Source organism: Cebidichthys violaceus, unplaced genomic scaffold (genome assembly GCF_023349555.1).
Source record: "Cebidichthys violaceus isolate CVI_PGR_0920_01 unplaced genomic scaffold, fCebVio1.0.p SCAF_14, whole genome shotgun sequence".
Classification (NCBI taxonomy): Eukaryota; Metazoa; Chordata; class Actinopteri; order Perciformes; family Stichaeidae; genus Cebidichthys; species Cebidichthys violaceus.
The window spans coordinates 1,085,079-1,104,202 of record NW_027176307.1 but is presented as its reverse complement, the minus strand read 5'-3'; the positions used below and the strand labels follow the sequence as shown (position 1 = coordinate 1,104,202).

Here is a 19,124-nt window from a genome sequence, read left to right as displayed (position 1 = left end):
TATTGCCCCACAACCTTCTGATCAGGTTTTGATCTTATACTTTTTTTTAAATATTTAAAAAATTTGGTTCACACACTAAAGTAAACATTGGTAACACAGCCTCCACAGGACCTATAGAGCTTGTGTCCTTTCGTGTTTTTCTGAAGGAATACAATGTTAATGGCATGTACTTGTTGAACCCGTCACTTGTGCCAGCTTTCCTTTCACTTCAGCTATCCAATGTTCCAGACCCCCTTCCCCCACACAAACACACACATGGCTACCCACACACACACACACACACACACACACACACACACACACACACACACTCACACACACTCCTCTCACATAGCCAGCTTGTGAAATGTGCCAGATGTCCTTGCCACAGAGTGGAGGCAGACTATGTATGTGTGAATAAGTAAATGTGTGCGAAGAGTGGTTTAAGGCTTTGGGATGTTTTTAAAGCTTTAATTGATCAACTTTCTCTTTAATGCCTTAAATAAAGGAATGTGTGTGAGAAACGGCAAAGGAAGGATTAGAGGTATGTGAGAGACGGGCGGCTGGACAGAGGGGAGGGCACCGCTGATCCCGAGTGTATCAGCTCTCTCTCTCTTGCTAACTCTTATGTAATACACATGATTCATGTGGAGCCCAGAGGGGCTGGAATCACGCTCACGTTCTGCATCCAACACACTCACACACATACAGCCCACGTGCTCTGTGTACTGTAGTCGTGTGTGTGTATGTGTGTATATCTTTCCGTGTGTGCTCCACATACTCTGGTTACTTGTGGATGTTATGCATATCACATATAGTAATCGGTTGTACCCCCAAATCATGTGATTCAGTGTCAAAAGAGAGACCCTGTATCCACCATGTTCATGACAGTTGGTGCATATAGGGAGGGACACATTGTTTGTTTAGAATTTTCTCATTTCCAGTACCCATGATGCACCTGTGCCTTTAAGACTGCCAGTCAACTGATGTAAAATGACAGGAAGGTCTCTAGACTCCAACACTAGCACTGTTTCCACTGGCATGTTTAAACGCCTATAGAGCTGCTATCTCATTGAATGCTTGAAGACATCTGCCTGGACAATTGTTCCATGATTCTTTGTTTTTTTTATTGATACCTGTACACACAGGTATGTCGTCATTAACCTAGATTTCAAGCACGTAATGGAAAATTCCAGACGGTGTCTTTGAGTGAGCGTTCAACAATACAAAGGTTAGCTTTGGGTGTTGTCAAAGTGTCAAGTGTATTTGTGACATAATCACTTCCTTATAGTGCAGCATTCAGGCTGACTCACAGTTCTGGGTCTTAAAACGCTCTTGATATTTGCTCTCCTGTATCAAACAAATATATTTTAAAATATTAAAAAAAAGCACACAACTATTTAAAAGCTCTTCCATAACCGGTTCGTTATGATTGAGTACATAACTTCAGATATCTGATGAGGGAATTTAGAATTCAGGCACCGTAGTGTGAACCTAAATATTTAATCACACATCACAAGCTGCTTGTATTGAGGAATGGAATATTTAGAAAAATATCACACAACAAAGGATGACACTTTAATGCTTATTGATAAGAATATATGAATACAAACTGCATGAATGGGATGTATGAAAACATAAAATACAATTTCAGTAATTTCAATACTAAAACAACAAATAAGGGTATTTCAGCATTTTACAACATGGAAATCTAATCTATAATTAGAAATATTACCACAGAGGTACGGTAATCATCATGTTATTGGTTCCTCTGTTCACTGGCCTCCCTCCCTCCTTCCCTCCTCCCTCCCTGCTCTGCATACATAATTCACAGAGGTGATCCCTTGGCGTGTTCCAGGGATGGCGATTGCTCTGGAAATTTTCATGAATATGAAATGTTATCACTGCTGACAGGCTTATTCCAGACTCATACAAAGAGCAGCATGCTGTATGAATAGAAATGGAGACTTAGAATATATATACTCTGCAGCATTTGCATACTAGAGCAAAAGCTCTAAACACCAGAGACGACACCGAGCGGCATCAAACTTCTATTTTCGATTCTTTTGTTTTGAGGTATTTGACCTTTTAAGTGATGGGAAATAAGATGGCGAGACAGGATGATAGACGGCAACGGTTGAGGGACTCTTCGCTCCCAATTTTTTGGTTTCAAAGAAAGCAACAGCTTTGAGCTTCCGCATTGATGGCTTCATTTTCTCGTACCTGTTAACATGCTCAGTTAGAGAAGTCACAAAGCCTTTTGGAGCAGAGGTATTTTTAGAACCAATCATGGTCCAAGCCGTGTCTTTTTTATCTGTTGTTCAGCTGTTCATTGTAAACAAGATTACCAGCGGAGTAGCTGCTTAGCTCATGTAAATGGCTTGAATTTGTGCTTGTGATTACTATGTATGATTTGTGTTAATGATCTCGTACATTTTTACAGAAGTAGCAACATGCTGAGCAAAACATCCTCTGCTTTCAAGCAGAGTGCCAGTAAACAAATACAGCAACAAAGCGACACTCTGGGTTTTCTGTATGCACAAGATAAATGGCATCAGTCTGGAGGATTTTTCAGGGCACAGTGCAAACATTACTTGTCTTTTCTGAGTGTATCTGACATCCCAGTAATGTTGGCTGCATAGAGCTCAGTTCCTAATATGGTGTCAGTTCCTTACAGTGAGCCTTTTGTGGTTTGTTTCAGTGGGAAGCGGACCTAGACAGTGAGTCAGAACTGACATAGTAATAAAGATGGGAACTCTGAGCGCCAAAGGGTCTATTCACATGGATCCCATGCCGTGTTTTTCTGCTCTAACAGTGTTCTATGTCAGGAGGCAAAAAAAAAGTGCTCTGACCGTCCTTGTGGGTCCACTTAAATAGATAAACGATGCCGTCTAAAAAAAACCATTGTCTTCTGAAGTGGAGTTAAAGCTGTTACAGGAAAGTGCCAGCGAGGACCAGAAGACTCCCACAAACAAGCCTGCTGTGTGCTCTGTGTGGTGCTGACGTCTTATGTATGTACATGTGTGAGAACGGGAAATGGCTTTTTCCCCGGCCTGGAAGAAAAAGTGGAGTCATAGGGTAAAGTCAAGAGCAGGGGGAGGACGGCCAGAGAGGCAGCAGAGAGCTCTTATTTCCTCTGGGATTCGTGTTTGTTTTTGACAATCGATTGTTGTCCGTTCTTGGCTCGAGTTGAAGACACTTTTTCTCCACCTGGTGAAGGCCCAGTGTACATACAGATCCCGTTTGTTTTGGCAGGTCTTGCATCACGGTGTCAGACCAACCCACGCACATGAGGGTGTTTTCTCGAAAGTCAAACTAAAGGAAAAAGACTCAAACCCCCCCCCCCCCCCCCCTTTTTTTTCATTTTTTTTAATAACAGAGTAGACTGCAGTGGCTAGCATCGCGTCATGGCTCTGACCACAGAGGAAAAATATCTGAATGAGCCGTGGCCTACTTCAGGCGTCTTCAACAGCTGTATAGTCTTTGAAACGTGTTGCTTTCTGTAGCCAAACAAAATGGTGTGTGCGTGTGCGTGCATGTGTGTGTGTGTGTGTGTGTGTGTGTGTGTGTGTGTGTGTGTGTGTGTGTGTGTGTGTGTGCGTGTGCGTGCCTGCACACCGTTGATGTCCAACGGCACAAAGTTCGCTAGATCGTCTGTGTGTACAAACAGTGCCGCCCGAGGGAGGGAAACGATGGGTCCTGTGCAATTAACTGTTCAGAATAGTCCCCTGAAGTCCTGTTAGCGAGGCAGTTTGAAGGCCGGCAGGAGTAAAGCAATCCGTCGCTGGCTACCGACTCCTTTTTCTGAAATGTGAGAACAAAGAGGGCTTTCAGGGGGGTGTGTTGGAAGCCACAGGCCAAACCACAGCAAGCTGCCGCTCCAATAGATCACCAGTCTGCAATTAGGACCGCTAACTCTGTGAGAGAGCGAGTATATTGAGCACTGCACAGCCACTTTTCAACGGTGTTTCTGTTCTTCTGTCTCACACTCTCTCTCTCTCTCTTAAAGACTTCGGCCATTATCCAGGTGAGACCAGAGCCCATTAGTGGCAGTCTGGTCGAAATCCATCAGCCTTTCTCTTTCATTACCTGTGTGTTTATCACTTGAGCCATCACTCTCTGCTATCACCCGGCGTCATTTAACGACTCACCTACCCATTCGGGCCCGGAAGGGAAACTATAAAACGCATCACCAGACAAAGAAATACTCCTTCTGATCCTCCGCCTCTCCAGAGTTGACTATTTAATTTACTTTAAACAGTTGACCATGCAGGTCGATTACTTGGTGAACGTCCCAGATGGCCGAGATTAGTGTCAGCTTCTTTTCATTGGATTTATTTGAATGTGGGGTGACGGTATTGCGTGTCGGACACAGATATTCTTGGTCGGGTTAGTTGTGGTGTGCAGTGCGCTGACCACCATCTTGTTATTTCTCCTCTGCTGAAAGGTGATGCATTGTAAAGGTTAATGAATGTCGAAGTAGGAAGTGGTAGCAAGCTGGCAGGCGCACAAACGGCCGAATATGATAACGTACAAGTTGAGATATACGGAGCATTCAAAGCCACACTCTCACTGGTTATTTGTCATGCTAATGCAGTGACTGTAATGATAAAACCCATGCAGCTATTATTAAAAAAAACACCATTCTACTTTGCATTGTTTAAAGCTTTGTTTCTGGGCCTCTCTGCAGAACTCGAGGATTATTTTGAAGCTTCATTAAGGCTGGGGAGGGGAGAGGCAGTTTGTAAATTGTTTTTTCTGTGAAATGTGTGTGGTTGTCTGAAGCAGCAGGCAGTCATAATGATTTCCAAAGGGCCTCATCTGAGGGACCAGCCTGCTGAGTAGAGGACATCTCTGACTAATGAGCTGCTAAATATATCCCCCAGCCTCTCCTGTCTTCTGTTGCGTTTGCTTCTGTTATTTCAGTCTTTTATTCATTCTTTTTTGTTTCGTTTTTGTCTTCATTCTTTCATTCGGTTTTAGACCATCTTTGTACTTTTTTTTTTTTTTTTTGTTCTGTATTCGCATTGACAAGCCGTCTTCTTAAAATCCAAAGACATATTCATGTTAATCTCTTTTTTCATTTTCACTTCTAATAAAACCTCTGTTCTGTCTCCCATTTTCTTCGTTTTTTCTTGTTTTCTTTCCTCTCTTCTTTCATGTGTGTTTTTCAGGCCCACTGAAACAGTGTGGGCTGATTTTTTTTTTTTTCTCTCTTTATTACACCGTTATTCAACAGCAGCATCCTGTTCAAACAAGTTCACCAGCTTTCACATAAGGCACCTAGCTTCCTACACACATGCTGCACAATGTTTGAGGCATCCACGCTGTGTCAGACTGTGAGCAACCAGGTCGTGACGCAGGTCCGCCATGAATGGTTTTCTATACAACGGCAATTGATGATATCTTGATGACAATTTGAAGGCTCTGTTCATCCAACCAGTTTTCTGTGGCTTTTGTCATTTCCTTTTAATATCGCATACCTGACAAAAGGCGCAGAAAGACACCTTATAGATTAAGGAGATGGCATTTCTTCGCTAACCTTGGTGACGAATAAAGCTGCTCTTACTGTAGCCTGCTTCACAATAAAAGCTTTCATGCCACTTCTATGCTTTTAATGTGAAGCAGCAGTACATTTTTGGCACTATCTTAACCCAGAAATTACAACTCCAACCTGCAGAAATGCTCGGGATAGACAGCAACTACTGAAGTATAGCTCCTTACTGTGCTTTCCTTTTTATCTGCCTGTTTAGCACAGCAACTCAGTCGAGGGCAGCGACTGGGCCGACATGTCCCCGGTTAGCGTGCTTCTCTTCTGCTAGGAATGCGCATGGAAGTACAGAGTGGATACGCATACGAACAGGCCTCAACGTGCCACAGCTGTAACGAGACGTTGGAAATGTGGCAACACTGTAGTGTACGGCATCACGCACGAGCCCTCGATCTGTTGACTCAGCTTTTAGCTTCTAACTTTAGCTTTGTCAGAAGCTCTCGTCAAAACGTCTTCTAGTTGACTTGCTAAATAGCGTATAAAGGAACGTGTAGGCTACTCAAACACCGTCGGTCTCGGGCTGCAAAATAAAGTAAACCACTTGATCTGATTTTGATCTGAGGTCAAAGGGCCGGGCTGTACTTGTGCTATGCTGCTGCATTCATGTTGTTATGGGTGGATGTGCCGTACAGCTGTTTCTCTTTAACTGAGTGCGTTTCAGCAGAAACGGCTTCATCATTGCTGTCTGATTCGGAAGTTTAGCATCGCACGGGTTCCCTCGACAAACAGCCGATGAGTTCTTTTCCATTTTGGATTATTGCAGAAAATATGCTCTGTGGCAATCATGTCAATGTTCAGCCAGATGAACGTCGCTTCATGATTTCTGAAGCGGGAATGCGATCGGCAGAATTAAGAAAGCCAACGAAGCAGTGAGGGGTTGTAGTTACTGAATCATGGCCGGAGTCTGGCTCCTCACTTAAAGTGTGGCATCTGTAGTTTCTGCACCACCCTTTTGACACCGTCAGAAGTCTGTTTCTACTGTGACTACAGGATACACACATTATACTTCCTAGGACAGCCAAATGAACATTCACTACTTCCTGTCTGTCTACCTCTCATTAGTTCCTGTTTTGTTCTCTCTAGTCCCAACTCAGTCTGAAACCAGTCCATTAGATGGAGTGTTGAGATGTTTAGTGGCCAGTTGGCTTAGCTCCACTCTAATGCCCTCTGTCCTTATTACATCATCTGTAAACGGCTCTCTGTAGCAAGCAGCAGCCAAATGGCGACGGTCTTTGTAGAGGCTGCACTGGAGTCCATTTGGATAATTGTGTCAGGGTTTATGAGAAGCGTGCATGCATGTCTCACCTATGTTTATTTGTCCAGATCTGTAGATTTAAGAAGATAAGCTTTGAATGTATATCAGTTAAAAAAAAAATGGACGTCACAAGCTATCTTAGTCTAACCAACAGCCAAAATAATCAGTTTACAATGTGAAATGGGGAAAGCTTTAGCATTTGCAAAGCTGCAATCTGCAAATATTGTGTTTTGAATTGATAATTAACTGAAACAATTATCAAAGCTGTATTTCATAAATGGTCTGTTGAACGGCTAATCCTTTCAGCACTATAAGTAACAGCTTTTTTAAAAAGATGTTCTCTTTAACAGCTTGTGTTTATGTGTGTCAGATGAAGCCATTGTTTGGAACCGTAGATGAGTCACCGATTTAGATTATTTGTAATTACATCGCACAGTTGAAAATAGCCTGTGACGTATTTGTTGACTCGATGCTTGACGACTTCTAAGTTGCCACATTTATTTCAGTATTCAGTGTCTGTTTATCGTGCTGTGCTTCCTTTCACACTCGCACAGTTCCAAGTTACTGAGGAGTGTTGATCTATCTCGCTTTGTTTATACTTCAGGCTAATATAGTTTCCCAGGAACTACTGTTTTTCAGTAGAAGTAGCGTAGTGATACCAGTAAACGGGTACGTCCACATCCAACTTAATATTTAGCACCTTGCTAATTAACGCTGATGTGTGAAATGAAATCGCTGACTGCTATTTTGTGCTGTTCACATGCTCACATTGGTGTTCATTGGGAGCAGCAGTTGCTATAACCAGAGCACACAAGGATTCAGGATCAGGCTTTAAAGTATGGAGCCGATACGATCTATAAAAAAAAATCCGTTGCCCGGATTGTCCCCGGGGCAACCTGAGCAACAATATAAGCACACTTGGCTGTATCTGCACTTACTTTTGGAAAGTACGTCCTTTGATCAGCTTCCCTTTATGATAAGGAGATTGGCAGCGGTCTTCAGCGCTCTCAAGTGTATATTGAGGTGACTTTACTTTCTACTAAACGCGCAGCATGTTGACGTGTAAGAACCCACTGTTGACGACAAACAGCATACCACTTCTCCCAGCGGAGCAGTCGGCATGTGTTAAAGAGGTTTATTCACTTGCTGCCATTTGTTCGCCCTCTTGGTGACTTGCTGGAGCAGTTGCTCTATTGAAGTTCACTTGGACTGTATTAGTGTGACGATAACAGTGGCTGCATTGTTAAATCATGGGAGATGTAATGCAAAGCGTGGGACAACGTCTCAGTTTTCTTTCTTTTTTTCCCCCGCTGCCTCTTTGTCTCTTATGCGGATAAATCACCACAATCAAGGATCCTTAATCCCGTTATAAATCTTCCTGCTCTCTGCAGTATGACTGCTCCATTTTCAAGTTCCCTCCCAGTTGTTGTGCTGCCTGTAGGACAGTATGTGCTGTGCTTTCGCAGTGAACCTGTACACGGTACAAACACAAGCATGCAGGTACGGATGCGATTTGCCAGAAAAGAAACCCCAGCTGCAGACTAAGTCTAGTCTCACTGCGGTTTTAAAAAAATATCCACACTATTACAACTCTCGACAGACTTAAAGCTGCCCTCCCTTCACTGGTTTTACCACTATATCAGCATGCCAGCCCTGATAAGCAGGTTTGGGATTATCTCCCCCGACTTTCACCTTCAACAAATGTCCCGGGCTCAGCTCTTATATACATCTGCTGGCTCGTCCAAGCTGCTGAAATATGATCAGCCCACAGTTGCATTGACAGTTTTTTAAGGGGTGTGTGTGTGTGTGTGTGTGTGTGTGTGTGTGTGTGTGTGTGTGTGTGTGTGTGTGTGTGTGTGTGTGCATGTGTGCATGTGTGCATGTGTGTGTCTGAACACATGCACGTGCTTGTAGGAGGGGTCCCACACACTCTTTTGTTTTCCTCTGAAAGCTGAGAAGAAGGAATGTCTGCCTCCCAGCTGTCCTCAACAGTGAGGGTGATAGAGGAGAGAAGGGGGAGCTCACTGTTCACCTTCGCTAACATCCATCCATCTGTTACTGGAGGGCAGAGAGAGTGTGTGTGTGTGTGTGTGTGTGTGTGTGTGTGTGTGTGTGTGTGTGTGTGTGTGTGTGTGTGTGTGTGTGTGTGTGTGTGTGTGTGTGTGTGTGTGCTTGGATGTTAGGGGTTGGAAAGAGGGTCACACAATGGTGATAACCCCCCCCCCACCCTCGGTCCACTTTGGCCTCTCATGCATATTTAACCCTTCAAATGCAAAGTTTTCTGTTGTCCCATTCGGAGGCACGCTGCTTAAATCTGTCACTGCGCCCCGTCCCTCAGCGAGCGGAGACAATGGGGTGTAAACGCAGCACACGTGGCTTCACTGAATGCATTGCAACAGCACGGGAGGAATGGGTGGGGAGAGTGAGGATGTTTCTGTCTGTTTAGAGACTTCCTTCACCGTGTGTGTGTGTGTGTGTGTGTGTGTGTGTGTGTGTGTGTGTGTGTGTGTGTGTGTTGCAGCTGCAGGAAGAGGCGCGCGTACAGCTAAGTTCTCTGGAAATTCTTTTTTGGAAGCCCGCAGATGTTTGACTCATGTTTTCTGGCAAAAAAAGATTTACTGTGGAAATCACATTGTTGGTCACTGCTCTGTCTAACTTTCTAACCATTCACACACACACACACACACACACACACACAGTTTTAAAAAAAGGCTGCTTGGAACACTTGCAACCTACACTAAGCATAGTGGGTAAACTGTCCGCCTGTATCTGTGTGTACTCGGGCTATTGTATAAATGTGCCGACACGTCCCTCGCACTGCCTCCCTGTTCTTCATCCTCCTCCACCTCCTCCCCCTATCCTCCTCAGTTAGGTCCCTCCACCTGCCCCCAGAGGCCCTGGAGATGGAACAACGGCACTTTTTGGAGAAAAAAAAGGGGGTTTCATGCTTTGCGGTTTCAGCTTTGTTCTGCGTTCTCTCTGCCCCTACAGTAATACTGCAGTCCACGTTTTCTTTCCCATAACCTTTCCCCTTGCTATACAAAAATCTGCTTCAGTTTTCTATTTGAGTCAGTTACCAGCTGTTGTGTAAGAGGACAAAATATATGAAAGCAGAAATGAGTTGGGCCGCTGGTGTGTGTGTGTGTGTCAGTGTTACAGCATGAAGACTTCTCGCTCGCCCCCTGTAGAATATGACACTGCTAGTATCGCTCACCCAGACATTATGCGTCTCGTGTCACCCACCCAGGTCAGCGCGTAGCGAGTTGTGTCACTTCATCCTGCGTCAAGCGTCTCTCGCTGAAAGCTCATCTGCGATGTTTGCATGAATGTGTGAAAGAACGAAAGTGAGTGCAGGAAGCTTGCTCTTCTACATGCCGCACGGTGTCAAATGTTGAATAGTTTGTAATGATTTATAGTTTCACTGTCACTGGGATAGTTGAGGTGAGACGTGAGAGTGTCAAATCTTGGATCTTTTATCAGACTTCACACCAATCTAGTCACTTTTATATTTTAGGACTCGGGAGACCACGTTAACCCAGATGTGTCATTTGCACCACATTCTGCTTTCCTCTTTGTATTATTTTACTGTAAATTGGATATCTTTGTGGTTTTGAGCTGTTGTAGTCACCTTTGGGTTTTGGAAAGTGCACTCGGAATGATTTAAAACATGTTTTCAATGGCTGTGTTACTCATGCACTCAGTTGCCTGTTTATTCGGTGCACCTAGCTAAAACTACTGCAGTCTAATGCAACATTCCTGAAGTAAATCCTGCCTCCATGAAGGTTTAGTTTCTTACAGATGTGTTGATTCACCTGAATGATGATGTTGAAGGCTGTAGTTTGTGGTGCTGTTGAACCATATTGCGCTACACCGACAGATGTTTCTATTATTTAATGTCGGCAAATTGTTCAATAAAATGTCCGTTACAAGTTCCAGAGTCGATGGTGATGTCTTCAAATGTCCAAACCCCAAATATATTCTGTTTAATATCATACATCTGAAACTATTCTACCGGTGAATCATTTCTGTTTTTGTTTTGTTAATTTTCTACTGTACTTCCTTTTGTTGCATGCCATTCCCCTCTCCCCATTTCCTGTCCTCAACTACCCCGTCAGCTGTCCAATAAAGGCAAAAAAAATAATCGTTTTTCAGCAACTACCGTCCACTGATGGCAGCGGTGGGTTCTGACCCCTCCTCCTATTCTTTCCAACACCTCCCCTCTGTGGGCTCTGCTGCAATGTACTGCACTCTAATAACAACAGCTTGGCTAAAAATCCCACGGATTAGCGGGAGAGACGGGAACGTGGCAAAAAAACAAAAACACCCTCGGCCCAAAAATGACAGCGACATCATCAAAAGCAACAGAGGACTCGGCGAGAGGCTTACAAAGGAACAAAACATATTTACCAGGCCGAAGAGAGCATCATCATCCTCTTGGTGTTTAGCTTTAATCCAACACACAACTCCCCCTTTAGCATACATTCACACACACACACACACACACACACACACACACACACATTCCCCTGCTTCTTGACACACACATAGACACACACACTGGAAAACACACCCTCTTTTATGGCCTATTGTTCTATAGAGCAGCCAAACAGCTGGCTGCACAAGTCATCAGTATCTGATCTGCTTAAGAGCGCTCCCAGCTTGTAATAGAGGATAATTACAATTTTAATTTGCCTGAGCAAAGAGGGCTAAAAGCCTCGTCTCCCCCCCCCCCCACCCGTGTTTTCCTCAATCCACCCCCCACTTGCAGTGCTTAGCGGGCGATTGCCATTCATAACAGATGGGGAAAGGGAGATATTCACAGCCAGGCAGGCACATCGGAGCAAGGCATGGGGATTTTAACGCCCCCCCCCCCATAGCCTCCTCCAGCACCGCCTCAAGGCGCTGGGTGTCGGGATTAGCGACCCGCCTCACGGCCGCTCTGTCCAGGCCTTGTCCTCCCACACTCCACGGAGGTTCTCTCCAACCTTTTAGCAACTAAGCTCTTTGATCAGCTTACTGTCGTGTTGCCAGAAGATTTCTAAATAGTTTGACCTTTTTTGTATGTCCACTTTATTTAACTCTGTATGACAAATCTTAAGCACGGTTTGAGTATTCAGTGGATATTGAAAGCGAACATGGGATTTTTGTATTCATTTTTTAATTCTTATATATTTCTCCTCTCTCGCCATTTCCCTCTAGCTTTCATAAGGCACTTGTGACTTCGTGTTTTAGTCGTTATTGTTTTCTGCATTTCTGGAAAACCTGCTCTCTCTCTCTCTCTCTCTCTCTCTCTCTTAACATCAGAGCAGTGGGAGAACAGCTTGTGTTTAACCGTGACTCATTCCCTTCCTCATAAGCACAAAACATGGCGTGCTGAAATCCACTCTGGCATTGCTTAGTGCTTTAATCAGTTTTTTGTTTTTTTCTTCCTCTTGTGTGTTTTTCCGAAAGCCAATATTCAATCTGGGCTGAGAGGGGCGATGGAAAAGGGAGTGACAAGCGAGGTTATTAATCTTACCCACTCTTCCCATCTCTGGATACTGAACCAGCATTCCTTCTTTCCTGTAACAGAGTCCAGCCCACAGTGCGGTATGTTCTGTGTCTGACGGCGGCCTCCTCTTCCCATTGTTGTCGTACGGAGCCTCTCCCTCACTCGCACAAGTATTGGTGGACCTGCCACGACACGTCTCTTTTCGCCGTGTAATTGCTCAGGGCCACAGCGCTCCTCGATGCCGACGGTTTCTCCCCTCCCCCCCTTGTAACCTCACCTATTCTCTTTCCTGCTAATTTGCAATGGTAGTGTCATATTTTTTAACGTTTAATATATTTATATATCTGTCTCGTATTCCTGCTCTAAGTGAGACAGCTCTGACTTCTTTTGACAAGTTTAATCCCACAGGAGAGTGATTTTAAATTTGCATCTCTAAGTTTAAGAACCACTTCTTTTTTTTTGAACATGTCTTTATCTTTTCATTCTATGTCTCCGTTTCCTTTTGTTCAGCTGAATTAGGAATGAGTTGTTCTATTCTCAGGGGATGTAGTGTGCAAAGGAAGTCTTGAGTGCTCCTTTATGCTTATCTAGTCTATATTTGGGCTGTGTGTTGTATTATGTCGTGTACAACCGACAGTCTAAAACCCAAAGTTACTGTTACTAACATGTGTGACAGAGAAAAGCAGAAATTCTCACATTTGAGAAGCTGGAACCAGAATATGTTTGGCATCTTTTGCTTGGAAAATGACTGAAACAAAGAATTGATTAGAAAAATAGTTGTTAATTGCTTTTCTGTCGATCGAAGCATCGAGTAATTAACTATTGAAACTCGACATTAGGACCAGCATAGCAACATAACCTAGAGGCGCACTGATACATTAGTGTTTTATCTATCAGCTAATGTCAACTAGTGTTGTTATTACTGCTGCTATAATTTAGCTGAATGTGACATGGCTGTTGTATTTTAAAATATCAGATATTAGTCATAATCATACGGGTACACTGTGCTCTTCCTCATACTGTAATTAAGTACCTGGCTGTGTGTGTTTCCCGGCAGGTAAAGGCTTGTAGTGGAATGTCTTAGTGCCATGCTAACCACTGGTACTTGTGTAAGTTCAGTAGAGCCAAATGGCATTTGAAGAACTACTGGCTGGTTGGTGCAGGAAGCACAAGGCTGTCCTGGCATCAGAAGGAGAAGTCTGGCTTGTTTCGCGAAAGGAAGGTTTAGACCGACCTGAGTTCAGTGACATCTGCGACCCGATCTCTCTATAGGAATTAACCCTAGAGCGAGGTTAAGCTTAACTGTCACTATTTCTCAGCGCAAGGCAGTTCCTTATTGATTTAACAACAATATATACAACAGTGGATTCGCGTGACGCTACAAGAGAAACTGGCCTCTCCAATTTTTTGTATTTCAACAGATGCACATCTTGTCTCTCTTTTGAGTTAAAGCCAGATTACGTTGCATGTTTTTCCACCTGGAGCCCAGTCTCTAGTCTCTTTAATCCCTCATCATTATCTTCTATCACACAGTGTTTACTCTGCTCTGACAGAAGCCTTTGTTTTACATGCCCAATGTCCTAAATACATGCATTGTGTTTGGTATTTAAAAACACTGTTGCATAGCTGTTTGTATGAAAATGAATATAAGTCATTTTGCATGCACATGCCTGTTTCCTCTCTGCACAATCCTGCAGAAAGGAAAGCCATTCAAAGTCAGTTAATGAATGTTACCACTCATCTGTCTTCTGCAGCCTCCTGCGCACCACAAAAGATCATAACGGTGACTGTTGGCTAGCAGCTATTGTCCTAAACTTCCCCCCCCTAAAGCCCTTCTTTGTCCCCTGCTGCTTCCCAGCCATGGGTCATCAATGTATCACCTTTACCACCTCTATTAACACCGTCTCCTCCTCGGAGAGCCTTCAGTCGCCCTCGAGCAGCTCCGCCAACAACTGCTCAGGTCGCGGTGTCCAATGGCCTCCTGACATGTGGGTGAACAGATAGTGTTTCTGCATGTGAGGGAATGAATGAGCGGGCATGTGTTTTAAGTGAGAGAGAGAGATTAATACCGCTTTAACACACAAACTGTGTCTTATTAAAGAAACCTTCAGCTCGTGTTTGGGTCATTAAACCAGATGGTTTGGCGTGGCTGTATTCAATATCAATACGGTTGATCTGCCAATGGGGCTCTCTACATCTCACAGCTAAATCACTGCACTCCAAAACATAATTCGTTGCTTTATGATTTCATCAAAATAGTTGTAAATTTGTTTTTAAATGGGTGATTTGACATGTTTGTTTTAATGACAAAGGCTATACGTTCTTTATTCAATCTTGTAATCGTGTAACATCTAGCTCGAGTTCAAATGATAAGCCGATTAATTAATGAACTAATAATGGTTTATATGTTTAAGTCATTTAAATTACTCTCTGGTCCCAGCCTCTCAAATGTGACTATTCTCAGCTTGTCTTTCATGATGGTTAATTAAAGTAATTTGACGTCTGGGTAATGACTATTTTTCACTACTTTCTGACATTTTATCGACCAAACAATGAATCGTTTAATCAAGAAGATGTAATGAGAAATAATAATTAGTTGTGGTCCTATAACAAATATCTTTCTCTATCTTGCGATGGGGAAAGTAGAACCAACCAAACATCTGCACTAGTAGTAACTATTAGTTTTCTAGTGAACCTGTAGTAAGCGGTGTTGACGTATCTCGAGCACACACCAGATCTGTCCCCGGCTGAATAACGATACGACACCCTTTGGTGTCGCACAACGTAGTCCTAGGAGCGTCTTTGTGGGTGTTGAATGTGCCTGTGTGTTTGGATGAGTAGGCGCTCGCACATTCGAGTGTTTGCTTTTAATCTTGTGCTGCCAGCTTAGAGCGACATTTCTTCCCGGAGATTAGAGGACGTTGGAGGCACTGCTGTGGAAATAGCCTCTCTCTCAATCTCTAAACACACACACACACACACACACACACACACACACACACACACACGAGGCAAGACAAAGTGTCTGTTTGCGATGTTGCTGTGTTTGTTTATGTCAAGCAAGCGATAAGGCCCTGCAGCAGACCGCGGCTAATATGATTTTATAAATACTCCGACAAAGGATTAAATAATGAGCCGTGTGGTCATTAGTGTCGATGGTGTTGTTAATGTTCCTTATTGTGGGGGTGTTTTAAATGTACTTATGTCTTGGCCTTGTTACTGGGTTGATTGTATAATTCAATGTGATGAATCAGATAAGATGTACCGATAAATCTTATCATGACAGACTTTAATATATTATTTAATATATAATGGCTCATGTGGTTTTTAAGTGTTGAAACTGAACCCTTGGTTACACTTGTCTTTTTCAATGCAAATTTGTGTCATCCGATCACGCCAGGACGCATTAACGGTCAAGTCTTTACGCTCTAAGATCGGTTCTTTCTCTCTTTGAGATCCGATTAGCCAGGCCACATGCTGAGGTGGCTCTGCTCGCATTGAGTGTGGCTCTGTGAGGTATGGACAGCATGTGGGCACAATCCGGACAATTTATCAAACTTAAGTCTCCTGCCCTGCACGGGAGTTCCTCTCCCTAGCGAGATCAGAGCGAAAATGGGAGGAAACCAGTGCCGGAGCACAACCGAGTCCCGTTAGGTTACTGCTTATGAAATCCCAACAGTCCCTGATTTTGCTGCTTCAAAATAAAAGCTTTTAAATGACAAAATAGAGGAAGACTTTAATTTATAGGAAAATGTGTTTATCACAGAATCAGCAAGGCATCCTGATTACTAATACAGCACGGAGGAAGAGTTAGCAGCAAACATAACGGAGAACTTTTATTGTGTCGAATTTATAGGAAATTAAATGTTTATCGGCGAATTAGCAGAGCTTTGTTTGCGGGTATTATTCAATAAAACAAGTCTTCTAATAAAGCAGGAAGGAAGAGTAAGAAGCAAAAATAACGAATAACTTATAGGGATTGAATTGTGTTTATCCACCGATTTTACAGCCGCTCCTTTGACCACAAAATATACCGGATCACTATCTGATAGGCTGGCTGCATTGAAGTATCAGGTGGAGACACATGTCCACACAGCTGAGTTTCGATCTTGCGCTTCCGATCACAAAAGTCACATTTTAAAAAGGCAAAATGTAACCGTGGCCTTCTAATTGGAAACATTTCCACTGAAGCCAAGCCCAAAGTCTTGCATAACCGCTTCACATATGATCCAGATCAGCAATAATAAAACCGGCGAGTCTGTTGACCGTTCTCTAAGATCGGTATTACTGAAAGTAAATTAAAGCTGTCATGTCTCAGTTTACACAGGTGTTACGATGTTATGTCAGTCCGGCTAGATTTAGATGCTCCGCTCTCTCCAGATTGCAGCGCCGTGTGTGTGTGTGTGTGTGTGTGTGTGTGTGTGTGTGTGTGTGTGTGTGTGTGTGTGTGTGTGTGTGTGTGTGTGTGTGTGTGTGTGTGTGTGTGTGTGTGCGTGGAGACAGTGTTTGGAGCTGTGGGAGTGCAGCACACATTCCGAAATTCACTCTCGCACTGAGAAGAAACACTCACTCAGACGCAAGAAGCTGGCGTGACGCTGCAACATCCTACATGGAGCGTGGGAAGGTGGATCAAAGCCCAATTATCTTTAGGTCTTCTGCCTCGTACCGTCTTCATTGGCTGGCTTAGAGCCTCAAGTCTGTCATTAGAGCAAACTAAATGTAGAGCCTGTCCCACCGCTGGACAAATAGACCCAGCGCTCGCCTGGGATGAAGACACTTTAATGAGCAGGAGATAACGGAGAGAGATTTAGATCTATATGAAGCTCCTTGTGATGGCTGTCTCCACCTAACTTGTCATGTTGATACGGTACTTCCATAGTTTCACGTAACAATACTTCTGAGTTTTAATTATCAGCTCAACCTGTCAACTTTGAAACTCAAAAGCAGTTTGACCCAGTGGCGGACCGTTTATGTCGGCGTAATGATAGAACAGCACAATATTCCAGCAGCACCACATTACCGTAATGCTGAAATCATCAAGGTTCTCTATCAGACTGTGATGGAGCCATAACGAGCCCCATTAGTGGTCATAAATACTCCGTCTATTTGACATAATATTGGCACATTATGCGTCAAAGAACCGAGGCCACATGTGAGACAAATTGTCCTTGTACCCCCAGCAGGCCTGTAATGCATTTAAATCCCTGCATAAATTGTTTCATATCCTGTCTACAGGCAGTTTTGTAACGCTGCTTAGTTTACTTACATGCTTTTATAATTACCTTGTTATCTCACATATTTAAAATATAGTTCAGGATCCCAAATTTTGCTGCCGGCAGACGATCGTAAGTCCAACCTAAAGGTCTTCTATCAGCCGGCTAATTCTTATTCTTGTCACTTTGTTCCTGTGTCCCTTTTTTGTAGGTTGTGCGCGGCCCCCCGGCGTGCTGCACGGAGACTTGCTGAACCAGACCGAAGCCAACCGTGGCTCCTTTCCCCCAGGCACCCTGCTGACTTATGGCTGCGAGCCCGGCTACACTGCAGATGGAACCACCACCATCATTTGCACCAGCTCTGGAGCCTGGTCCCATCAGTCTCCACGCTGTATCAGAAGCAGCGGTGAGCGAGTCTCAAACAAATACGCACGTAAAACAAAGCTCACAAGAACATCATTTTGTTTACTTTTAGTTTTCAATATAAAGCAGTGTATGGTCTGTTTTGCAGCTTTTTTTTTAAAAGGCCATTATTTGCTAAGTATGCTCACATGCAGGCCTAATTTGTCTCTCTATAGAAAACATTTATTATAACTGGAATAATTCATTTGCATTGCATGTTCTCACTTCCTCAAAAGACATGTCTGAGGTTGTGCATGTGTGCTTTAACACACATGACCGCATGAAAACGGAAACATCGCATCAGTTCAGTGTCACATAGTATCATTACACCAATAGTGAGGAATGTCCTTGAGATCCAGCAGGGAACACTGGGAAGTTTCCCTCAATATGAGCATTTAAACCACGGGAATCAAACCTGACCACAGGTAGAAATAACACCAAGCACATGTTCGGGTACACAACAACAGCGACGCTTATTAAAACCTCTACTGCCTCTCTGCCTCTTCTCAGTGTGTTCCCCCCCCACTGAGCCAGAGAACGGGGGCTACCGCTGTCACCCGTCTCCCTGCCACAGCCTCACCCAGAAGACCGTCATCGAGTACTTCTGTGACGAGGGCTACGCTCTGAAGGGAGACTACAAGTTCCTCACCTGCCAGAACGGCGAGTGGGACGGCCCCATGCAGATCAGCTGCCGACTCACGCAAGGTCCGACGCCTCGGCTGACTTTCGCCTTTTAATTGTGTCGTAATCTTCGCTGACGTAAGGGAAAATATGTGAACCACATTTTCACTTCCTCTCTGTCTCTTCTTGTGCCCGTCAGACAAGGAGCCGAGCTCTCCGCTGGGTATACCCACTCTGTCCATTGTGGCATCCACAGCTAGCTCTGTGGCCCTCATCCTGCTGTTAGTGGTGCTGTTTGTTCTTGTACAACCAAAACTCAAGTCCTTCCACCACAACAGGTAAGACACACACACACACACACACACACACACACACACACACACACACACACATTACTGTGTTCTCACCCCAAAGATATACCAAACGTCACCATATTAGAAATCTAAAATGAATTGATGATCACTTGGTATAATAACTAGCCAGCAGTTGTTGGTGCTGCTGTTTACAAACAAAGACTCTAGTTTCTTACGTTACATTATTTTGTATTTTTGGTTATCAGTCCTGTCACTTTTTGTTTTAGGTGCCATGCAAATCACAGTTATAGTGACACAG

General features: G+C 43.8%; 1 protein-coding gene across 1 annotated transcript in view; it reads left to right on the top strand.

Annotated features, from left to right (window-relative positions):
• The window catches only part of susd6 (sushi domain containing 6), a 30,474-nt gene that overhangs the window by 7,023 nt on the left and 4,327 nt on the right, over window positions 1-19,124 (top strand). The window contains exons 3-5 of the mRNA XM_068708412.1: window positions 17,701-17,895; window positions 18,402-18,596; window positions 18,712-18,850. Coding sequence (XP_068564513.1) covers window positions 17,701-17,895; window positions 18,402-18,596; window positions 18,712-18,850 — 529 coding nt within the window. The remainder of the gene's footprint in view (window positions 1-17,700; window positions 17,896-18,401; window positions 18,597-18,711; window positions 18,851-19,124) is intronic.